The sequence below is a fragment of the Oncorhynchus kisutch genome, linkage group LG1 (genome assembly GCF_002021735.2).
Source record: "Oncorhynchus kisutch isolate 150728-3 linkage group LG1, Okis_V2, whole genome shotgun sequence".
NCBI lineage: Eukaryota > Metazoa > Chordata > Actinopteri > Salmoniformes > Salmonidae > Oncorhynchus > Oncorhynchus kisutch.
The window spans coordinates 24,619,524-24,642,947 of NC_034174.2; the positions used below are offsets into that span (position 1 = coordinate 24,619,524).

The following is a 23,424-nucleotide window of genomic DNA, read 5'->3' on the forward strand; positions in this document are numbered from 1 at the left end:
TCTGCCTCTCACACTCTCTCTGCCCCATCCGCTCTCTGCCCCTCCCTATCTCCGCTCTCTCTGCCTCTCACACTCTCTCTGCCCCATCCGCTCTCTGCCCCTCCCTATCTCCTCTCTCTCTGCCTCTCACACTCTCTCTGCCCCATCCGCTCTCTGCCCCTCCCTATCTCCTCTCTCTCTGCCTCTCACACTCTCTCTGCCTCTCACACTCTATCTGCCCCATCCGCTCTCTGCCCCTCCCTATCTCCTCTCTCTCTGCCTCTCACACTCTCTCTGCCCCATCCGCTCTCTGCCCCTCCCTATCTCCTCTCTCTCTGCCTCTCACACTCTCTCTGCCCCATCCGCTCTCTGCCCCTCCCTATCTCCTCTCTCTCTGCCTCTCACTCTCTCTCTGCCCCATCTGCTCTCTGCCCCTCCCTATCTCCTCTCTCTCTGCCTCTCACACTCTCTCTGCCCCATCTGATCTCTGCCCCTCCCTATCTCCTCTCTCTCTGCCTCTCACACTCTCTCTGCCTCTCACACTCTCTCTGCCCCATCCGCTCTCTGCCCCTCCCTATCTCCTCTCTCTCTGCCTCTCACACTCTATCTGCCCCATCCGCTCTCTGCCCCTCCCTATCTCCTCTCTCTCTGCCTCTCACACTCTCTCTGCCCCATCCGCTCTCTGCCCCTCCCTATCTCCTCTCTCTCTGCCTCTCACACTCTCTCTGCCCCATCCGCTCTCTGCCCCTCCCTATCTCCTCTCTCTCTGCCTCTCACACTCTCTCTGCCCCATCCGCTCTCTGCCCCTCCCTATCTCCTCTCTCTCTGCCTCTCACTCTCTCTGCCCCATCCGCTTTCTGCTCCTCCCTATCTCCTCTCTCTCTGCCTCTCACACTCTCTCTGCCTCTCACACTCTCTCTGCCCCATCCACTCTCTGCCCCTCCCTATCTCCTCTCTCTCTGCCCCATCTGCTCTCTGCCCCTCCCTATCTCCTCTCTCTCTGCCTCTCACACTCTCTCTGCCCCATCCGCTCTCTGCCCCTCCCTATCTCCTCTCTCTCTGCCTCTCACACTCTCTCTGCCCCATCCGCTCTCTGCCCCTCCCTATCTCCTCTCTCTCTGCCTCTCACACTCTCTCTGCCCCATCCGCTCTCTGCCCCTTCCTATCTCCTCTCTCTCTGCCTCTCACACTCTCTCTGCCCCATCCGCTCTCTGCCCCTCCCTATCTCCTCTCTCTCTGCCTCTCACACTCTCTCTGCCCCATCCGCTCTCTGCCCCTCCCTCTCTCTCCCCCTATCCATCTCTCTCTCCCCTCTCCCTCTCTACCCAAAAGTGTAGCTCTCCATAGGGGATAGCAGCCTCACAGGCTGAGGCTGGGGCACAGTCTGGGGGATTTACCATAGGATTACACCCATTCTCAGGCACAGACAGGCTGGTACCCCCTAGCTCTTTGAATCCCTCTTAGCCTAATTAATCTATCAATCATAATCAGTCTCTTTATGATTCATGGAGCTTGTCACATCAACACATCTCTCACAGAGCCCTCACTGATCCAGAACCAAGACTGTGTAGGATAGCCCCTCCTTCTTTGGTTAGCACTGCACATGAGATCAACGGGTTCTTATGGAAGGTGTGTAAGGCTTGTGTGTGTGTGTGTGTTTTTTACAGGAGGGAAGCCCTTCTTCACGCGGAACCCAGCAGAGCTAAAGGGAACCTTCATCAACACCAAACTGAGGAAGAGCCACCGGGGGTTCGGCTTCACCGTTGTCGGGGGCGACGAGCCTGATGAGTTTCTTCAGATCAAGAGTCTGGTTCTGGACGGGCCTGCTGCCCTCGACGGCAAGATGGAGACAGGTGGGCCGCTGCTCTATCCGTACCTGTCACTATTAAGAGGTGTTCACCAACTCCTTAAGAGCTACAGAGTGTGCAGGCTTTTGTTCCAACCCACACTAAAACAATTGACTAATCAAGGTTGATTGATTGGTTTATTAGCTGATTAGCTGATTAGCTGATTGGTGACACTTGACTGGTGTAGGATTTATAGTGTACTGTAGGCGTTCTACAGTTTGTTACTTCCCAGATTTTAGTTTTGACATGGAGCTAATTATCCAACATTAATTTCTTCTTCTCTTCCCCTCAGGTGACGTGATCGTGAGTGTCAATGACACATGCGTGCTAGGCTACACCCACGCCCAGGTGGTGAAGGTCTTCCAGTCCATCCATATTGGCTCCATGGTCAACCTGGAGCTGTGCCGTGGCTACCCCCTTCCTTTTGACCCTGACGACCCCAACACCAGCATGGTGACCTCCGTGGCCATCGTGGACAAGGAGCCCATCATCGTCAATGGCCAGGATAGCTACGACTCTCCGTCCAGCCATGGCAGCCATACTGGGGGCCCCGTTAATGGCATGAGGGAGTCGAGACCACACAGTCCCTCCTCCGCCGAGGTGGCGTCCAACAGCTCGCACGGTTACCTCAGCGATTCTGTGACGCTGGCGTCATCCATAGCGACGCAGCCGGAGCTGATCACAGTGCACATGGAGAAGGGAGACAAAGGCTTTGGGTTCACCATCGCAGACAGCCCTGCAGGGGGAGGACAGAGGGTCAAACAGATAGTGGACTACCCCCGCTGCAGGGGCCTGAAGGAGGGGGACATTATCGTAGAGGTGAACAAGAGGAACGTCCAGAGCATGAGCCACAACCAAGTGGTGGACCTGCTCAGCAAGTGCCCCAAAGGAAGTGAGGTCAGCATGCTGGTGCAGAGAGGCGGAGGTAAGATAGACCCACAACATGCTGAGATCTGATAGGTGGAGGTAAGACATAGGCCCACGACATGCTGAGATCTGATAGGTGGAGGTAAGACATAGGCCCACGACATGCTGAGATCTGATAGGTGGAGGTAAAACCATAGACCCACGACATGCTGAGATCTGATAGGTGGAGGTAAGACATAGGCCCACGACATGCTGAGATCTGATAGGTGGAGGTAAGACATAGACCCACGACATGCTGAGATCTGATAGGTGGAGGTAAGACATAGACCCACGACATGCTGAGATCTGATAGGTGGAGGTAAGACATAGGCCCACGACATGCTGAGATCTGATAGGTGGAGGTAAGACAGGCCCACGACATGCTGAGATCTGACAGGTGGAGGTAAGACATAGACCCACGACATGCTGAGATCTGATAGGTGGAGGTAAGACAGACTCATGATATGCTGAGATCTGAGTTCTAATTGGCAAGCCTGCCTCTTACTCCCGCCTCTTCTCTCCATCACCATTGTCATGAATCCGGAAGTTGCTAAAACATGCAAACAATTCACACACAAAAAATGGGTAGGGTTAATTAAGGTTAGCCCTAAAACAAGGCTTGTGTTATTTTTTCTTATATATTTTTTTTACATTTAACCTTTATTTAACTAAGCATGGAAAGGTGAGGGGGAGATGGGAATCTAGTTTATGTGGAAAACATAGAGAGAAGCAACACAGGGAAGTTAGTGGGTGAATGGAGATAATATGAATACCGAAAGAATGTGAGGGATGGTTGCAGAGATTGTTAGTGGAAGAGACATTTGGAGAGTGAGAGAAAATCCAGAGCTGTAAAGAGAGAGTGTAGATCTTGTTCCAGGTCAGAAAGTCTCATGAATATATAGTTGGGTTCCTCAGTTCCTCCTGTGGGTCTTTCTGTGTTACTGTCTCGTTTCTGTCACACTGTCTCTCTCTTTCTTTCTCACTCTCTCGCTCTCTGTGTCTTTTTTAAATATCTGTCTCTCTGTCTGTCTTTCTCTCTCTTTATTTTTCTCTCTCTGACACTACACTGTCTACACTATAGTCTATGTCTGTTACTTTATAGGTATCACACAAAGTTGCGTTGAGATCCAATTGTGGTTTCAAAATTTCTACCATCCTAGCTGTGATGTATGTGTGTGTGCGCGTGCATGCGTTCATTTTATTTTATTTTTATTTCACCTTTATTTAACCAGGTAGGCCAGTTGAAAACAAGTTCTCATTTACAACTGCGACCTGGCCAAGATAAAGCAAAGCAGTGCGACAAAAACAACACAGAGTTACACATAAACAAACATTCAGTCAATTACACAATAGAAAAATCTATGCACAGCGTGTGCAAATGTAGAAGATTAGGGAGGTAAGGCAATAAATAGGCCATAGTGGTGAAATAATTACAATTTAGCAAATAAACACTGGAGTGATGTGCAGAAGATGAATGTGCAAGTAGAGATACTGGGGTGCAAAGGAGAAAAAAACCTGATATATATGTATTTAAAAAATATATTTTTTTACCTTTATTTAACTAGGCAAGTCAGTTAAGAACAAATTCTTATTTTCAATGACGGCCTAGGAACAGTGGGTTAACTGCCTGGGGATGAGGTAGATGGGTGTGCTATTTACAGATTGGCTATGTACAGTGATCGGTAAGCTGCTCTGACAGCTGATGCTTAAAGTTAGAGAGGGCGATATGAGTCTCCAGCTTCAGTGATTTCTGCAATTTGTTCCAGTCATTGGCAGCAGAGAACTGGAAGAAAAGGTGGCCAAAGTGGGTGTTGGCTTTGGGGATGACCAGTGAAATATACCTGCTGGAGCGTGTGCTACGTTTGAGTGTTGCTATGGTGACCAGTGCGCTGAGATAAGGCGGGGCTTTACCTAGCAAAGACTTATAGATGACCTGGAGCCAGTGGGTTTGGCGACGACTATGTGTAGCGAGGGCCAGCCAACGAGAGCATACAGGTTGCAGTGGTGGGTAGTATATGGGGCTTTGGTGACAGAATGGATGGCACTGTGATAGACTACATCCAGTTTGCTGACTAGAGTGTTGGAGGCTATTTTGTAAATGACATCGCCAAAGTCAAAGATTGGTAGGATAGTCAGTTTTACTAGGGTATGTTTGGCAGCATAGGAAGCGGATTCTAGATTACATTTTAGATTATAGATGCTTAATGTGAGTCTGGAAGGAGAGTTTAGAGTCTAACCAGACAGGTATTTGTAGTTGTCCACATATTCTAAGTCAGAACCATCCAGAGTAGTGATGCTACTCGGGCGGGCGGGTGTGGGCAGCAATCTGTTGAAGAGCATGCATTTAGTTTTACTAGCATTTAAAAGCAGTTGGAGGCCACGGAAGGAATATGGAGATTATAACAGAACATGGCCAAGATGTTCAAATGTTCATAGATGACCAGCATGGTCAAATAATCACAGTAGTTGTCGAGGGTGAAGCAAGTCAGCACCTCAGGAGTAAATGTCAGTTGGCTTTTCATAGCCGATCATTAAGAGTATCTCTACCGCTCCTGCTGTCTCTAGGGAGTTGAAAACAGAAAGTTTGGGACAGGTAGCATAGCTGCAGGCAGAACAGTTGAAACTGGAGCAGCAGCACAGCCAGGTGGACTGGGGACAGCAAGGAGTCATCATGCCAGGTAGTCCTGAGGCATGGTCCTAGGGCTCAGGTCCTCCTCCGAGAGAGAAAGAAAGAGACATTTAGAGAGAGCATACTACAATTCACACAGGACACCGGATAGGACAGGAGAAGTACTCCAGATATAACAAACTAACCCTAGCCCCCCGACACATAAACTACTGCAGCATCAATACTGGAGGCTGAGACAGGAGGGGTCAGGAGACACTGTGGCCACATGCGATGATACCCCCGGACAGAACCAAACAGGAAGGATATAATCCCACCCACTTTGCCAAAGCACAGCCCCCACACCACTAGAGGGATATCTTCAACCACCAACCTTCCATCCTGAGACAAGGCCGAGTATAGCCCACAAAGATCTCCGACCACGGCACAACCCAAGGGGGGGCGCCAACCCAGACAGGAAGATCCGTCAGTGACTCAACCCTCTCAAGTGATGCACCCCTCCTAGGGATGGCATGAAAGAGTGCCAGTAAGCCAGTGACTCAACCCCTGTAATAGGGCTAGAGGCAGAGTGGGGAGCGGAGAGGAGAACCGGCCAGGCAGAGACAGCAAGAGCGGTTCGTTGCTCCAGAGCCTTTCCGTTCACCTTCACACTCCTGGGCCAGTCTAAACTCAATCATAGGACTTACTGAAGAGATGAGTCTTAAACTTAGACTTAAAGGTTGAGACCTTTTAATTTACATCATTTGAGTCATTTGGAAGTGTACCTGTGGATGTATTTCAAGGCCTACCTTCAAACTCAGTGCCTCTTTACTTGACATCCTGGGAAAATCCAAATAAATCAGCCAAGACCTCAGAAAAAAATGGTAGACCTCCATCCTTGGGAGCAACTTCCAAATGCCTGAAAGTACCACGTTCATCTGTACAAACAATAGTATTGAAGTATAAACACCATGGGACAACGCAGCCGTCATTCCGCTCAGGATTGAGTTCTCCTATAGATTAACTTACTTTGGTGCGAAAAGTGCAAATCAATCCCAGAACAACAGCAAAGAACCTTGTGAAGATGCTGGAGGAAACAGGTACAAAAGTATCTATGTCCACAGTTAAGCGAGTCCTATATCAACATAACCTGAACGGCCGCTGAGCAAGAAGAAGCCACTGCTCCAAAACCGCCATAAAAAAGCCAGACTACGGTTTGCAACTGCACATGGGGACAAAGATTGTATTTATTTTTTTAGAAATGTCCTCTGGTCTGATGAATCAAAAAAAGAACTGTTTGGCCATAATGATCATCGTTATGTTTGGAGGTAAAAGGGTTGCAAGCCGAAGAATACCATCCCAACCGTGAAGCACAGGGGTGGCAGCATCATGTTGTGGCAGTGCTTTGCTGCAGGAGGGACTGGTGCACTTCACAAAATAGATGGCATCATGAGACAGGAAAATTATGTGGATATATTGAAGCAACATCTCAAGACATCAGTCAGGAAGTTAAAGCTTGGTCGCAAATGAGTCTTCCAAATGGACAATGACCCCAAGCATCCTTCCAAAGATGTGGCAAAATGGCTTAAGGACAACAAAGTCAAGGTATTGGAGTGGCCATCACAAAGCCCTGACCTCAATCTGATAGAAAAATTGTGGGCAGAACTGAAAAAGCATGTGCGAGCAAGGAGGCCTACAAACCTGTCTCAGTTACACCAGCTCTGTCAGGAGGAATGGGCCAAAATCCACCCAATTTATTGTGGGAAGCTTGTGGAAGGCTACCTGAAACGTTTGACCCAAGTTAAACAATTTAAAGGCAATGCTACCAAATACTAATTGAGTGTATGTAAACTTCTGACCCACTGGGAATGTGATGAAAGAAGTAAAAGCTGAAATAAATCAATTCTCTCTACTATTATTCTGACATTTCACCATCTTAAAAAAAGTGGTGATCCTAACTGACCTAAAACAGAGAATTTTTACTAGGATGAAATGTCCAGGTCTAAATGTATTTGGCTCAGGTGTATGTAAACTTCTGACTTCAACTGTGTACAGAATGGTGTAGTCTACATAGAGGTGGATCAGAGAATCACCAGCAGCGAGAGTGACATCATTGATATATACAGAGAAAAGAGTCATCCTGAGAATTGAACCCTGTGGCACCCTCATAGTTCATGCATGCTTGTGGATGAGACTGTCTGTGTGTCAGTTAAACGTTCTAATGAGAACTCTGGGCCTGGCTTTTGACACATGATTAGAAAAACTGTCTCACAAAAGATCTGAATAGAAGATGCAGTGCATGAGGGGGATGATTGAACCAGAGTGGTCTCTCACTCCAATCCCCAGACGTACACCACTACCAAGAACCCACCTTCACAAAGAGCCCTGACTCACACTGACAGAGACATGTAATTGGATTGTTTCCACAGACATACAGAGTGGTCTTAACTGGCATTGGAGCTGAATTTGTGGAACTGAAAGACCTGAACATCAGCCGTGTAAAGCTAAGTGTTCAGAAAGGGAACAGGACATTGGCTGAGCACTCTGCTCTCACAAACTGCTCCCCTCCTCTTCCTACGTTGCTTTAATAATGACCACCATTATACAACGCTACAGCCCTAATGCTCTGCTTTTTATGGATGGTCAATAAAACAAAATGTTTTGTTTAACCGGGGCTCCCTGAACCAGAGAGCGGAGAGCAGTGCGGGTGGGATGGTTAGAGAGAGTCATTCCTCACTGTGTGATGGATGGAAGACAGAGCTGATATTATTAAGGCACATTTTACTGCTGCTGTCAGTTTCTTTAATAAAGAGCCTGCTCAGCAGAAGATTGCTTCAAAACATGTGGTGAACCTATGAGTGTCATGTATGTGTAGTACAAATATGACATTTCCATTATATATGGCTCTATGACATGTCATACAGCACTGCTGTCTCAGATCCTGGCTCTCCAGGCAGACCCCTCATTCTGAGATCTGCTCCGGGGTTGTGTTTGTGTGTGTGGATTAGTCAGCTAAGACATCGGCTGCCCCTTCCGCAGAGAGCAGGATCGAGCAGGTCTGTCTTAATTACTCTGCTCACTCTGCTCTGTCTGTCTGTCTGTGTCTCTCTCTCTCTCTCTCTCACTCACACTCTCTCACACTCTCTCTCTCTCACTCACTCTCACTCACACTCTCTCACACTCTCTCTCTCTCTCTCTCTCTCTCTCTCTCTCTCTCTCTCTCTCTCTCTCTCTCTCTCTCTCTCACTCTCTCTCACTCTCTCACTCTCACCATCACCAGTCCAGGCAACCAATTACAACCTTTTGCCAGAGGGAACCTCTAATTGGCAGAAATCTGGCCACTTCTCCTTTCCCCCTGCCAATGTGTACATATCCCTGCCCACACGTACAGTATACGGTCCAATCCCGGGGATCTCAGGACCTTAAGACCTGTGCATGCAGCACTGCTCACCTCCTCTCTCATCTCTAGGAGTGAGTCCCTCAACACTGCAGGTTAGCTCACTGGCTCCACAACACAACACGAGATTCTCACTGGATTCTTCTTTTGTCTTCTTGAGGCCAGGCGATGTGATTTCTAGCTTTCATCAAAGAAGCCATTATGATGCCAATCCCTCCATTAGTCTAATGTGCTCATTTCTCTCACCTACCTTCTGAGACATTCTGATTTGCTGACATAATTCATTCTAGCCCCAATTGACTAACACTTCCCGGTAATTTACTTGAAGCTAGTCTGTGAATGCGTGTACCAGTCAGTAGTCTGCAGGGATGGGAGAGGTGGTGCAGACAGCATCTGTTGTATTAATTTGCAGGGCATGCAGAACCACTGTGAGGATAATAGCTGAGAGCTAGGCTAGCTCTAGCCCTCTATAGCCTCACTCATTATTCACCCAGATAATTGAACCTGTTGATGTCGACTTGTCAGAGTCCCATTCCGGTGCTTTAAAGGCATTCATTCACCTGCTTGTTAGGCTGGGACTATTAGACAATACACCACCACAGGCAATCTGCTGCTGTTGTTATGGCTTAGCATCTCAACCACTGCAGAGGATGAAAAAACAGATGAGGGGAAAGAGAGGGGAGAAATGATGTAGGGATGTCAGAGGATCAGAGGAGGAGAAAACAGATGAGTGGAAAGAGAGGGGAGAAAGGATGTAGGGATGTCAGAGGATCAGAGGAGGAGAAAACAGATGAGAGGAGAGAAAGGATGTAGGGATGTCAGAGGATCAGAGGAGGAGAAAACAGATGAGAGGGGAGAAAGGATGTAGGGATGTCAGAGGATCAGAGGAGGAGAAAACAGATGAGAGGAAAGAGAGGGGAGAAAGGATGTAGGGATGTCAGAGGATCAGAGGAGGAGAAAACAGATGAGAGGGGAGAAAGGATGTAGGGATGTCAGAGGATCAGAGGAGGAGAAGGGCCCATGCACTCCTTATTCCCCCGGAGCTGAGCGATGGCGGGAGGGAGGACGGACAGGGTCGGAGACTGACATGACCAGCAGGGATTAAGACTACATACAGCAGATGTGTGCCAGTCTGATAATATCCAGGTTTTTTTCTGCATAAAAAGTCTTGGGTGGGCTGTCTAAGTGTTTATTTTGTCAAAATGAATATGAAATATAGTTTCAGTAAAAACTTAAGCAACTAAAACCAGATAGAAAGTGCACAACATATACAAAATTATGTGGACACACCTTCAAATCAGTGGATTTAGCTATTTCAGCCCTACCCGTTGCTGTAAGGTGTATAACATCGAGCACACAGCCATGCAATATTCATAGATTAACATTGGCAGTAGAATGGCCTTACTGAAGAGATCAGTGACTTTCAATATGGCACCGTTATAGGATGATACCTTTCCAACAAGTCAGTTTGTCAAATTTCTGCCCTGCTAGAGCTGCCCCGATCAACTGCCAGTGCTGTTATTCTGAAGTAGAAAGGTCTAGGAGCAACAACGGCTCAGGCTTGAAGTGGTAGGCCACACAAGCTCACAGAACGGGTGCGCCAGGTGCTGAATTGCGCAGCGTGTAGAAATCATCTGTCCTCGGCTGCAACACTCATTATAGAGTTCCAAACTGCCTCTGGAAGCAACGTCAACACAGGAACTGTTCCTCGGGAGCTTCATGAAATGGGTTTCCATGGCCGAGCGGCCGCACACAAGCCTAGGATTAAAGCTCGCCACCATTTTACTCTGGAGTACTGGAAATGCATTCTGTGGTGTGATGAATAACGCTTTACCATTCCGATGGACGAATCTGGGTTTGGCGGATTCCAGGAGAACGCTACCTCCCCCAATGCATAGTGCCAACTGTAAAGTTTATTGGAGGATAAATAATGGTCTGAGGCTGTTTTTCATGGTCCGGGCTAGGCCCCTTATCTTAATGCTTCAGCATACAATGGCATTCTAGACCATTCTGTGCTTCCAACTTTGTGGCAACAGTAGGGGGAGGGCCCGTTCCTGTTTTAGCATGACAATGTCCCCGTGCGCAAAGCAAAGTCCATACAGAAATGTTTGTTGAGATCGGTATGGAAGAACTTGACTGGCCGGCACAGAGTCCTGACCTCAACCCCATCGAACACCCTTGGGATGAATTAGAACGCTGAATGCGAGACAGGCCTAATCGCCCAACATCAGTGCCCGACCCCACTAGTGCTCTTTTGTCTGAATGGAATCAAGTTCCCACAACTAGTGAAGGCTGTTATAGCAGCAAACGGAGGGCCAACTTCTTATTAATGCCCATGACCTTCTTGTTTTTAGCTGAAAGGAGTGGAAACTGGTGTGGTTGTCATCTGAAATAGGCCATCCATGACAAGGATCGAGGAGTTGTGCGTTCCAAGATTCCTTTCTACACACCACTGTTGTACTGCGCCGTTATCTGTCTGTTTGTGTTCTGCCTGTTAGCTTGCATGATTCTTGTCATTCTCATTCCACCTCTTGTAAACGAGCTGTTTTTGCCCACAGGACTGCTGCTAACTGGATGTTTTTTGTTTATCGCACCATTCACAGTAAACCCTAGACACTCGTGTGTGAAAAGCCCAGGAGGGCGGCCATTTCTGAGATACTGGATCCGTTGCACCTGGCACCAACAATCACCAACTTTAAAATCGGTTAGATCACTCGTTTTGCCCATTGTAACGCTCAATCAAACAGTAACAATGTCACGATGCATGTCTGCCTGCTTTATATAGCACCATGTGACTCACTGTCTGCAGGAGTCATCCATTTTGGTGAATGTGGTGGTGTACCTAATACACTTGGCCAGTGAGTGTATATTTTGAAATAAAATCATCTTTGAGAACTAACAATCAACAAAATAAAAACTAGACAGTCAGGGAGAATCTAAAATTCCAAAGAGGATGCGTTCAGGAGTATTTTTGTCATGGTGTGGTCATGGTGTGATTTTGTGATAATGTTTGAGTCACTCAGATGGCATTAGAACATGGCAAAATGTGAAGAATTGAAGTATATTTGTTTTCTACCTACCCCATGGTGAAATTGCAGGAAATTAGCTTTAAATCAGCAACGTTTTGTCTCTGCGTCCCAGAGTAAAATCATCAGTTGGTGACTGAGCCATTGGCCACACCCACTGTCACGCCCACCTAAGCCGCATTGTGATCCAGAAAAAAACCCTGATTACCATGTTGCAGCAGTGTGTAGGAGAGAGATGCCTAGATGTGAGAAGTGTGCAGGAAGGCATGAGATGATGGAATGAGATGAAGGAGTGCGTGGTATCGGTGGAGCAAGTTGTGTGTGTTATATGTGGGGGTTCCCATGGGCCTGGATATCGGAGGTGTCCGGGGAGAGAAAGGCAGATTGAGGAGTTGTACAGAAAGTGTAGCAGTGAAGAGGATGATGGGTACAGGGTGAGGCATCCTGAGAGGATTCCTGTGAGTAGGTGGAGATCAACAGATGGTGATGGGAAGAATATGTGCTTCAGTAAGGTGGGCTTTTTAGCATTTATAGCCATGGTTGTCAGTTGTACTGCAGAAATGGTACTGCAGAAATGGTTTGAAAATTGTGGAGGCAGCGGCAGAGAAGTACTTGGGATTGCGAGGATTTACTGCAGAACAGCTGCAGGGGTGTTGAGGGGATAGTGTTCTGTCCTCTCAGAATTGAATGTACTGTAGGTAGGCCGTTAATTGCCTCACACCAGTACAGTAGGTGGCGGTGTATGCACCGAAAGGTTTTGGCGATCCGCCAACCAAATCCCAGAGAAGAAGAAGAACCCTGATTACCCAGATATCCACTACTACGCTGTTGCTTCATGCTAGTGGGCTGAAGCGAAATGACCTATGTAGTCCACACCTGCAGATCTGCAGATGCTGTTTTTACTTTGTCTCAGTTTGTGGGATGTTTTGTGTCTCATTAAGAGGGTTCGAAGGTCTATAAGCCAATGTCTGACAAGGCTAATATTCTAGCCAATACTCTTTCCTCTGTGTCTTCTCACTGCGCCGTGGAGAGTGACGGACTGTTCCTCTCCGACAGAGCAGAGCAGAGTGTAAGATGGTTGTTTCTTCTCAGCATTGGGCCGTTGTAGAAGAGCAGTCAGAGTGCTGCTAGGAAGGAGACATCTCTTATCTCCACCCAGCTGTAGATGTTCTGCTGCTTAGAGTGGAGCGCAGGCTTAGTAAACGCTGCTCCTGTCACAGTAAAACAGATCAGTGTCTTCTAACAAGACACAAACACACCCAACCTGAAATAAATGGCAACGATGGGGTCACACAGACAAAAGGAATTGATTTAATGTAAGGGCTGGATGCTGTACCTTTTTGCACGCTTTGCATAAAAACTTGCTGACTTCACGTTTGGCGCTGATAACGTACAGCATTGCAGAGAAATTCTACAGAAATGCAATGATCAAGGAATAGCATGCCAGCAGCTTGGCAACGCATTGCGCTTTTGAGTGCCTGGCTTTGTTTGTGGGCGAGTCAGAGATACTGGCATAACAAGGACAAGGTGAGTCCCCCACCTTCTCCCCATCCTCCCTGTCTCTTCACACCCTCATGCCTGAAGGGGGAGTCGTAAATCTCAGCCATATTGCCTTCCTTTGTTTCCATGACAGTACTTTGCAGCACTCTGCAGTGGGGCTCCTCTACTGGTGGGTGGTGTGTGTGTGTGGGTGGTGGGGGGGGGGACATGACTGACAAAAGCACAAAATTGTCATTTCTGCTCAGCATCGTAAGCTACTGCATAAGCCTCTGACAGACAAAACATGGAAACATTGTATTACTGCAGCACAGGATGCTTTTATTTGCTCTGGATGTGTGATTAAACACCAGGTTGCTGACATCTGCACCTTTTCCTGGTCACCTTTGCCATGTCACAAGACTGGGGTGGCACCTATGTCACTTTCAATCCCATCTCCTATACATTGGTGCTGCTGAGTAAATAAATCCCTGCATTGGTAATTGAAGTCACGTCTATGACAGCCTGTTTGTACATGAATGACATGTGGCTCAGTCTCCACTGTACATAATGGAACAGCCTGGGCTGGCCTTCTGAGGCAACCGTTGCCAAGAGACCGTCTGTCAGTCCCCTGTGCGCCTGTTGCTGTCGACGTGCTGACGGATGGGCTGGGCTGTCGGAATCCATCCCTCTGAGTCCAGATGGAGGAGGGGGGCATGGACGTGGGTCCAGTGTACCCCACCACCCCCCTGGACATAATTATCTCCTCAGTGATGGTCTCTGTTTAGCAGCTGCTGTGTCCAGCGTCCTCTGACTGAACTGAGCAGCCTCTCTCTGTGGGGGTATAAATATAGTGACCACTACAACCTTCATGAGGGCAGAGGGCTTCAACTGAAGTGGCATTATGCTGTTTTCAGATGATCATTAACCTAAATCCTTATGATAAACAGTGTTTCCTCTCTCCTGCTCAGTCCATCAGTGTGAGCTGCTCCAGTTTCAACTGTTCTGCCTTATTATTATTTGACCATGCTGGTCATTTATGAACATTTGAACATCTTGGCCATGTTCTGTTATAATCTCCACCCGGCACAGCCAGAAGAGGACTGGCCACCCCACATAGCCTGGTTCCTCTCTAGGTTTCTTCCTAGGTATTGGCCTTTCTAGGGAGTTTTTCCTAGCCACCGGGCTTCTACACCTGCATTGCTTGCTGTTTGGGGTTTTAGGCTGGGTTTCTGTACAGCACTTTGAGATATCAGCTGATGTACGAAGGGCTATATAAATACATTTGATTTGATTTGATTTGAGAACCAGCCATGCGTGTCCCCCTGTGTGTATTTAAGAGGATGGAGGGGGATTATCCTGTACGCTGCATCGACAAGACACCCTTAACCTGTCTCTGTCTGACTCCTGGGTTCAGGGATTGGAGTCGGGGGTGACTGTGATACGCTGGCAGAAGAGGGGTATAGTGGAGGGGAGCAGGTAAGGGATAAGAGGAGAGCGGGATTTGTTTCGATGATTAGTGATGGGAGAGGCGATATCGGGGAACATGCTGTAGAGGTGGCTGGACTGTGGACCACATTTCAGTGGCTGTTGAATGCAGATGTTGAGGGGATAAGAGCCATAAGGAACTGCCTACTCCACCCCAATCTCCCAGATATCCTTAAAGGATTGACACACAATACTGTCAGGATCAGAGTTACATGCTCCCTCCAATCTAATCCTGTCTCTTACTCACTGAAAACATGTTATTTCACTCACTGTCATCTTTATTCTGCTGTATACCATTATGCACACACACACACACACACACCTACACCCTGTTGCTGTGACATTGTGCAGTTATTTTTCACCATGTGCACAAGGGGGATCCAAGGATCTAGGCTTGTTTCCATTTTAGTCTCCCAGTACTCTCTGTTTGTGTTCATGTTGATATTGGTATTCCTGATTGTATTCCTGCCAGTGTTGGTGTCTATTAATATATGAGCATATCATTTATGCTGGCCCTGCCTGTCAGAGCCTGACCCAGATTGATGAAAGAGGAATAGAAAGAGCGGAGTGTGTGCGCATGTGTGTGTTTGTGTGTGTGCATGCATGTTTACTAGCGTGTGGGTGGAGGGGAGAGAAGGGGATGGATGGTGAGGAGGGGGGGGGGTGGAATCAAGATTGCGGGTGGTGGAGTGATGCACAGCAGAGAGAGAGAGAGCTGTGTGACTGTAACTAGATGCTGGAGCCTTCATCAGCAGAGCGGCGTACTGAACGGACTTAGGAAGATGGTCTCAGTAAGAGGGGAACTGACGGTTGCCTATAATTTAATGTTCAGTATCTTGGACTCCTTCTCCATGGGTATGACCGTGGAGTTAGCTCAGAGCTGCCTCTCTCACTCTCTTTCTACTCATTTGTCTGTCTATCTCTCACACACACACACATAAACACACACTCTTTCTTTCTCTCTGCCAGTGGGTTAGGCAGGTTCTAGTGAGCGGAGCGCTTGGTTAGCCCTTGGGGTTGTCCCCTCTTCTGCTGCAGCAGTCAGCTGCCTGCTAATGCAGATAGATCGTGCTGCCCCTTTTAACACAGCGCGTGGGAGCGTGGATGTGAGGGAGCGAGGCAGAGAAAGAGAGGGAGAAGATAACTTGGGCATAGACAAGCGGGCTAGCGCTGCTGCACCAATGGAGTCCCTGTTTGGAGTTCCCCATCTTCTCAACTCTGTTTTTTTCTTCTTTTTAACCTGCGGGGAAGGTGAAATATTTTTGTGTCGTTAATCATTTTTTCTTTCACTTTTCTCTCTCCATCTCGAACTGGATATTGCTTCCCAGGGGTGGTACCTGCAAAGAAGAGTCCAAGGCTGGTGAGTACCGACATCATCTATACCTCCTCGTCCACCCTTCCCTTCCATTCTCCTCCATCCGTCCCTCTCTCCACTCTCCTGTGTGGAGTGCTAATGTTGGTTGGTGAGGGATTTTCTCTGTCAGGACTCTCACTGTGTTTTGGTCCTGATGGGAGCTTTGATGCTTCATAATGTTGATCCATTGGTAGGCAGAGCAAGGCTCCTCCTAGATTTGTTTTCATTCTCTACACCATGTTCTCGTGTTCTCTTGGCTTAATGCACTCTAGGGAAATAGACTAGTGCTTTAGGCCAGCCTTGGAGCACTGAGGGAAATATAGAGCAGGGCGATTCTAGTAGACATTTTAGACCTGCCGAATTGACACAAATTAAATACAAATATTGTTTAATCTTTGGCCTACCATGATTGGAGAAAAGTTCTAAGCTTGTGTAGGGTTGATGTTTGAGAATGGCCCAGCTCTTCTTAGTATTTCTGTGCCCCATTAGAGTATGGAGAAATCATGTGATGACTAGAGACCACTGTCAGTCTGTGTTACCCTCTCCCTGTATCTCTTGGGAGGAAGCTGCCTGTGTGCTCTCTCTGTGTTGTATGGTAGAGTAATGTGTGCTGCATGTTGTGTTCTCCCCTCCTAGAAGTATTCTCCCTTCATTGAAACACCCTCCTCACTGCTATGTGCTCTGAATGTCTCCTCATGCATCGGGCAATAGGGCTTGCCATTAATATATTCAGCTCTGTGTTGAACAAAAGGAATAAACTATGTACTTTGTCAGCCAAGCTCTGTTTTCTTTCTGTTAGGAGTGTGACTTTATTTCTCTATGTGAAACTACAGTGAATTTTTCGCTTTCTCAGAAATACATCTCATGAACAAATCTGCTTGATTATGCTTTCGGTATTGTTAGAGATGTGTTGGCCTTGATTAAAGTGGTATTTTGTCTCACTTCGTAATATGTTGTTAATGATTTCCCTTTCTCTTCACCACTCTTTCCTACTCCTTCTATCCCTCTCCTTCTTACTCAATATCTCTCTTTCTGACCATCCTCCTTTTCCCTCTCTACCTTTCTGTCCCTATCGCCCTCCTCCTCCTCCTCCCCCTCTAACACTCTCCCTCATACAGCAGTTAGCGAGGAAGGACAGTCAGAACAGTTCTGTGTCCAGCCACCGGAGTACCCACACTGACTCCCCTGTGCACACGTCCCTGGCCCCCCCTCTCAGCAAGAGTACCGCCCCCCCACCCCCTTCCCAGCCCCTGCCCGGCCTGCCTCCCCAGGACCCCCAGGCAGACGGGACCATTCACAGGAAACCAGACCCCTTCAAGATCTGGGCCCAGTCCAGGAGCATGTATGAAAGTAGGCGTAAGTATTTATTTTTGGTGCGAGGGTGCATGGGGTGTTTGCTTGGGGGCTCCCCCTGTCCTGTTGGGTTGGTACTGCAATCTAGGGCTGGTGACGGGAGATAACCTGCATGCACAGAAGTCATTTAACCTTTGAGAAGCATCAGTCCCCTAAACTCAACATACTCATTGCCCCAAAACATATTGTCTGAAAGTTTCCTATTGTCGTTCGGTGTTTTAATCTAAAGGGTGGGTTAGGGATGTGGACTGTTTGCAGAGCATTGTGTCAGTTGGGTAGAAACATGGTAGTGAGAGAAATAACAACAGTCTAAGGAGAGTTGGTGCTAACAACTCTCCTGATCTACTAAACCTTGACTATAGAGTGTGTTTCTCTCCCTGGAACACTGAAGAGAGAAGTCTTCCTACACACTGACACAGCTCTCTGTCCATGCTGCCTCCTTGGCACCTCGGCTCAATTACACTCCCTACAGCCACTACATTATCATGCTTCCATGCTACAGAGCTCTTTAGAACACAGCTCCAGACAAATGTGCATAGAATTGGCGTTGGTGGTAGAGGACAGTGGCTCTCATATTTCCTGGTAATCTGGTGAGGCTAACGGGTGCCAACCTCCTCAATTAACCGGAATATTACTCAGCCCCTGTCAGTCGCCCTCCGAGGAGTGGAGGCTTCCAGGGTCCAGAGGTTTCCACGCTTAATCATTTCTCTGGTGCTCCTGCTTTCATCAAGGTCTTTCATTATTTAGAGGCCTTAAAGGGAGAGGAGCTGGGTATCGGTACTGCCAGAGTTGGCTCCATCCTCTGGTGAGAGAGGATGGGTGTAGAATTCTAAAGGAACAAGGAACAAAAGATCAGCTTTATTAAGCACAGGGGGAGATTTGTAGGCAGTATAGAGAGACAGAGTTGTATTACCAGGTGTAAATACACTGCTCTGGATAGAGTATTTGCTCAGTCAGTAGACCCCCCCCCCCCCCCCTCGCCATCTCCTCTTCCTGATCTGAAGTTAATCTGCTTGTTCACCATGGTCAGTCTGAGCTAGGGTAGAATGACTAACCTTTGGTATGGATCTGTTTCCATACAGTTGTTTTGAAGTTGAGCTGCTGTATTGGCCTGTTAAGCTGCCCAGTGCCTGCCCTTGTGAACCAGAAGATTGAGACAGTTAGCCTCTGACCTGCCCATCTCAGCCCTACTCAGAGTCCCAGTGGGTAGGAAGAGAGCTAGCTAGCTTAAGACTGTGAGCCCGTCTGTTGACTCAGGAAAAGATTGCAGCCAAGCTGGTCTCTTTCCCTCCTCCCTCCCCCTGCTGGCTCTTAGTAGCTTTAGCTGTTGGGGTCTGTCCTGTAACATGGGGTATCCCTTGGGGGGCTGAACGCATGGACACACACACACAGACATACACAGACACACACACACACACACATACACAGACACACACACAGCTCCAGGCTGTTGCTTGAACCCTGTTCTCAGGTGGTCTGCCCACCTCGAGTGCTACACGAACAATAAGCTGTCAGTCGCTGCAGTGCACCACTACATAGCAGCATGGTGCCTCTGACAGTACCAGGCACTCCCTTTCCTCCTGCTCAGATCTCCTCCAGCCAGCCAGGGATTCCTGTCTGAGCCTGGGGAGCAGCACTGCTATGGAGAGAATGGTGAGGTTTTCTCCCAGTCCAGTTCCCTGTCACCTAGCTACCTACCTAGGTTGACGAGACAAAGTAAAGAAGGAATTTGTCTTCAAAGACATCTGAAAGGGTAGAACTCAAAGAAATACTAATTCTGAAACTTTGATAAAGCAGGTTCTCTTGGCCCTCTCCACTCTTGCTTTGAATGGTGTTTAAAATTATTTTGGGAGTATCTTGAAATATATCTATTTTCTTTTGATATTTACACATTCCGCAGGGTAATGTTTTTACTCAGTATTAGCTAGATATAGAGGAAGAGGCAGAATGAGGCAGTGGTGTAGAGGTTACAGTAAGAGGCTGAGAGAGGCATGGACCACTGACCTGATTCACAAGGAGCCGCTGGTGTGCTGTGTGCTCATTAGCTGTGTGCTCAGGTCTTGATATCTTCAGCTCCCCCCTCCATCTCCTCCAGCTCTCTGCCTCCACTCTTCTCTGAGAGGAACAGGGGGAGGGATTACACTGTGTGGGTTCTGGTCTAATGATCCAGGATGTAGTGATCAATGCTGCTGGATGGTTCTCTGGTTGCAGTGCCTGACTTCCAGGAGCAGGACATCTTCCTGTGGAGAAAGGACACGGGCTACGGGTTCAGGATCCTGGGAGGGAACGAACCAGGAGAACCGGTGAGTTGGAGGATTCAAACATACACCAACATCACTGCTCAGTATACATCTACAGTTGAAGTCGGAAGTTTACATACACTTAGGTTGGAGTCATTAAAACTTGTTTTTCAACCACTCTACAAATTTCTTGTTAACAAACTATAGTTTTGGCAAGTCTGTTAGGACATCTACTTTGTGTGTGACACAAGTTGTTTTTCAAACAATTGTTTACAGACAGATTATTTCACTTATAATTCACTGTATCACAATTCCAGTGGGTCAGAAGTTTACATACACTAAGTTGACTGTGCCTTTACACAGCTTAGAAAATTCCAGAAAATTATGTCATGGCTTTAGAAGCTTCTGATAGGCTAGTTGACATCATTTGAGGTGTACCTGTGGATGTATTTCAAGGCCTACCTTCAAACTCAGTGCCTCTTTGCTTAACATAATGGGAAAATCAAAATAAATCAGCCAAGACATCAGAAAAAAATTGGTTCATCCTTGGAGCAATTTCCAAACACCTGAAGGTACCACGTTCATCTGTACAAACAATAGTACGCAAGTACAAACACCATGGGACCACGCAGCCGTCATACCGCTCAGGAAGGAGACGCGTTCTGTCTCCTGGAGATGAATGTACTTTGGTGCAAAAACTGCAAATCAATCCCAGAACAACAGCAAAGGACCCTGTGAAGATGCTGAAGGAAACAGGTACAAAAATATCTATATCCACAGTAAAACGAGTTCTATATCAACATAACCTGAAAGGCTGCTCAGCAAGGAAGCCACTGCTCCAAAACCGCCTTAACCTCTCTAGGGTATGTGGGACGCTAGCGTCCCATCTGGCCAACATCCAGTGAGGTTGCAGAGCGCCAAAATCAATTACAGAAATGCTCATTATAAAAATTCTGAAAACCAAACATATTTTACATAGGTTTAAAGATTAACTTCTTGTAAAACCAACCACAGTGTCATATTTATAAAATGCTTTTCGGCAAAAGCATACCTAGCCCAGAACGTACCTAGCCCAGAACATAGCCCAGTTGACAAATTATTACAAACAGTAACCAGCCAAGCAGAAGCGTTACAAAACTCAGAAATAGAGATAAAATTAATCCCTTTGATGATCTTCATATGGTGGCAATCAAAAGATATTCATTTACTCAATAAATGTTCCTTTTGTTCGATGAAGTCTCTTTATATCCAAAAACCTCAGTTTTGTTAGTGTGTTTTCTTCAGTAATCCACAGGCAGAAACTCAGTCAAAACAATCAGACAAAAAAATCCAAATTGTATCCAAAGTTCATAGAAACATGTCAAACGATGTTTATATTCAATCCTCAGATAGTTTTTTAGCCTAAATTATCTATAATATTTCAACCGGTCAATATAGAAGGTAAACAAGAAATGCACATGCGCCTGAAAAAACTCTGCGTCACGTTAGGGTCCATTCGTTTAGACTGGTCTTACTCCCTTACTCTTTGGACACTGTGCTATCTAACCTCCAAACAAGCTTCAATGCCATACAACACTCCTTCCGTGGCCTCCAACTGCTCTTAAACGCTAGTAAAACCAAATGCATGCTTTTCAACCGGTCGCTGCCTGCACCCGCATGCCCGACTAGCATCACCACCCTGGATGGTTCCGACCTAGAATATGTGGACGTCTATAAGTACCTAGGTGTCTGGCTAGACTGCAAACTCTCCTTCCAGACTCATATCAAACATCTCCAATCGAAAATCAAATCAAGAGTCGGCTTTCTATTCCGCAACAAAGCCTCCTTCACTCACGCTGCCAAGCTTACCCTAGTAAAACTGACTATCCTACCGATCCTTGACTTCGGCGATGTCATCTACAAAATGGCTTCCAACACTCTACTCAGCAAACTGGATGCAGTCTATCACAGTGCCATCCGTTTTGTCACTAAAGCACCTTATACCACCCACCACTGCGACTTGTATGCTCTAGTCGGCTGGCCCTCGCTACATATTCGTCGCCAGACCCACTGGCTCCAGGTCATCTACAAGTCCATGCTAGGTAAAGCTCCGCCTTATCTCAGCTCACTGGTCACGATGGCAACACCCATCCGTAGCACGCGCTCCAGCAGGTGTATCTCACTGATCATCCCTAAAGCCAACACCTCATTTGGCCGCCTTTCGTTCCAGTACTCTGCTGCCTGTGACTGGAACGAATTGCAAAAATCGCTGAAGTTGGAGACTTTTATCTCCCTCACCAACTTCAAACATCAGCTATCTGAGCAGCTAACCGATCGCTGCAGCTGTACATAGTCTATTGGTAAATAGCCCACCCTTTTCACCTACCTCATCCCCATACTGTTTTTATTTATTTACTTTTCTGCTCTTCTGCACACCAATATCTCTACCTGTACATGACCATCTGATCATTTATCACTCCAGTGTTAATCTGCAAAATTGTAATTATTTGCCTACCTCCTCATGCCTTTTGCACACATTGTATATAGACCCCCCCTTTGTTTTCTACTGTGTTATTGACTTGTTAATTGTTTACTCCATGTGTAACTCTTTGTTGTATGCTCACACTGCTATGCTTTATCTTGGCCAGGTCGCAGTTGCAAATGAGAACTTGTTCTCAACTAGCCTACCTGGTTAAATAAAGGTGAAAAAAAAAAAAAAAAAAAAAAAATAAGAATACAAGCCTGAAACGATTTCTAAAGACTGTTGACATCTAGTGGAAGGCATAGGAACTGGAGTCCCAAGTCAATGGATACTGTAATGGCATTGAATAGAAAACTACAGAACCAAAAAATATATACTACTTCCTGAATGGATTTGTCTCAGGTTTTCGCCTGCTAAATCAGTTCTGTTATACTCACAGACACTATTTCAACAGTTTTGGAAACTTTAGAGTGTTTTCTATCCACATCTACCAGTTATATGCATATCATATCTTCTGGGCCCGAGTAGCAGGCCGTTTAATATGGGCTTGCTTTTCATCCAAAATTCCAAATGCTGCCCCCTACCCTAGAGAGGATAAGAAAGTCAGACTACGGTTTGCAACTGCACATGAGGACAGAGATTGTACTTTTTGGAGAAATGTCTGATGAAACAAAAATATTTCTGTTTGGCCATAATGACCATTGTAATGTTTTGAGGGAAAAGGGGGAGGCTTGCTAACCTAAGAACACCATCCCAACCGTGAAGCACGGGGGTGACAGCATCATGTTGTGGGGGTGCTATGCTGCAGGAGGGACTGGTGCACTTCACAAAATAGATGGCCTCATGAGGAATGAAAATGATATGGATATATTGAAGCAACATCTCAAGACATCAGTCAGGAAGTTAAAGCTTGGTCGCAAATGAGTCTTCCAAATTGTCAATGACCCCAAGCATACTTCCAAAGTTGTGGCAAAATGGCTTAAGGACAACAAAGTCAAGGTATTGGAGTGGCCATCACAAAGCCCTGACCTCAACCCTATAGAAAATGTGTTGGCAGAACTGAAAAATCATGTGCGAGCAAGGAGGCCTACAAACCTGACTCAGTTACACCAGCCCTGTCAGGAGGAATGGGACAAAATTCACCCAACTTATTCTGGGAAGCTTGTGGAAGACTACCCAAAATGTTTGACCCAAGTTAAATAATTTAAAGGCAATGCTACCAAATTCTAATTGAGTATATGTAAACTTCTGACCCACTGGGAATGTGATGAAAGAAATAAAAGCTGAAACAA

General features: G+C 46.9%; 1 protein-coding gene across 12 annotated transcripts in view; it reads left to right on the forward strand.

Annotated features, from left to right (window-relative positions):
* The window catches only part of LOC109897058 (membrane-associated guanylate kinase, WW and PDZ domain-containing protein 1-like), a 182,278-nt gene that overhangs the window by 130,959 nt on the left and 27,895 nt on the right, over positions 1 to 23,424 (forward strand). For 7 of the 12 annotated variants that reach the window (XM_031805426.1, XM_031805065.1, XM_031805219.1 and 4 more), the window contains 5 exons: positions 1,647 to 1,832; positions 2,119 to 2,751; positions 16,053 to 16,084; positions 17,197 to 17,434; positions 19,643 to 19,734. In XM_031805426.1, the coding sequence (XP_031661286.1) occupies positions 1,647 to 1,832; positions 2,119 to 2,751; positions 16,053 to 16,084; positions 17,197 to 17,434; positions 19,643 to 19,734 (1,181 nt within the window). The remainder of the gene's footprint in view (positions 1 to 1,646; positions 1,833 to 2,118; positions 2,752 to 16,052; positions 16,085 to 17,196; positions 17,435 to 19,642; positions 19,735 to 23,424) is intronic. The other 5 variants (XM_031805133.1, XM_031805285.1, XM_031805392.1 and 2 more) reach the window with 2 other exon arrangements.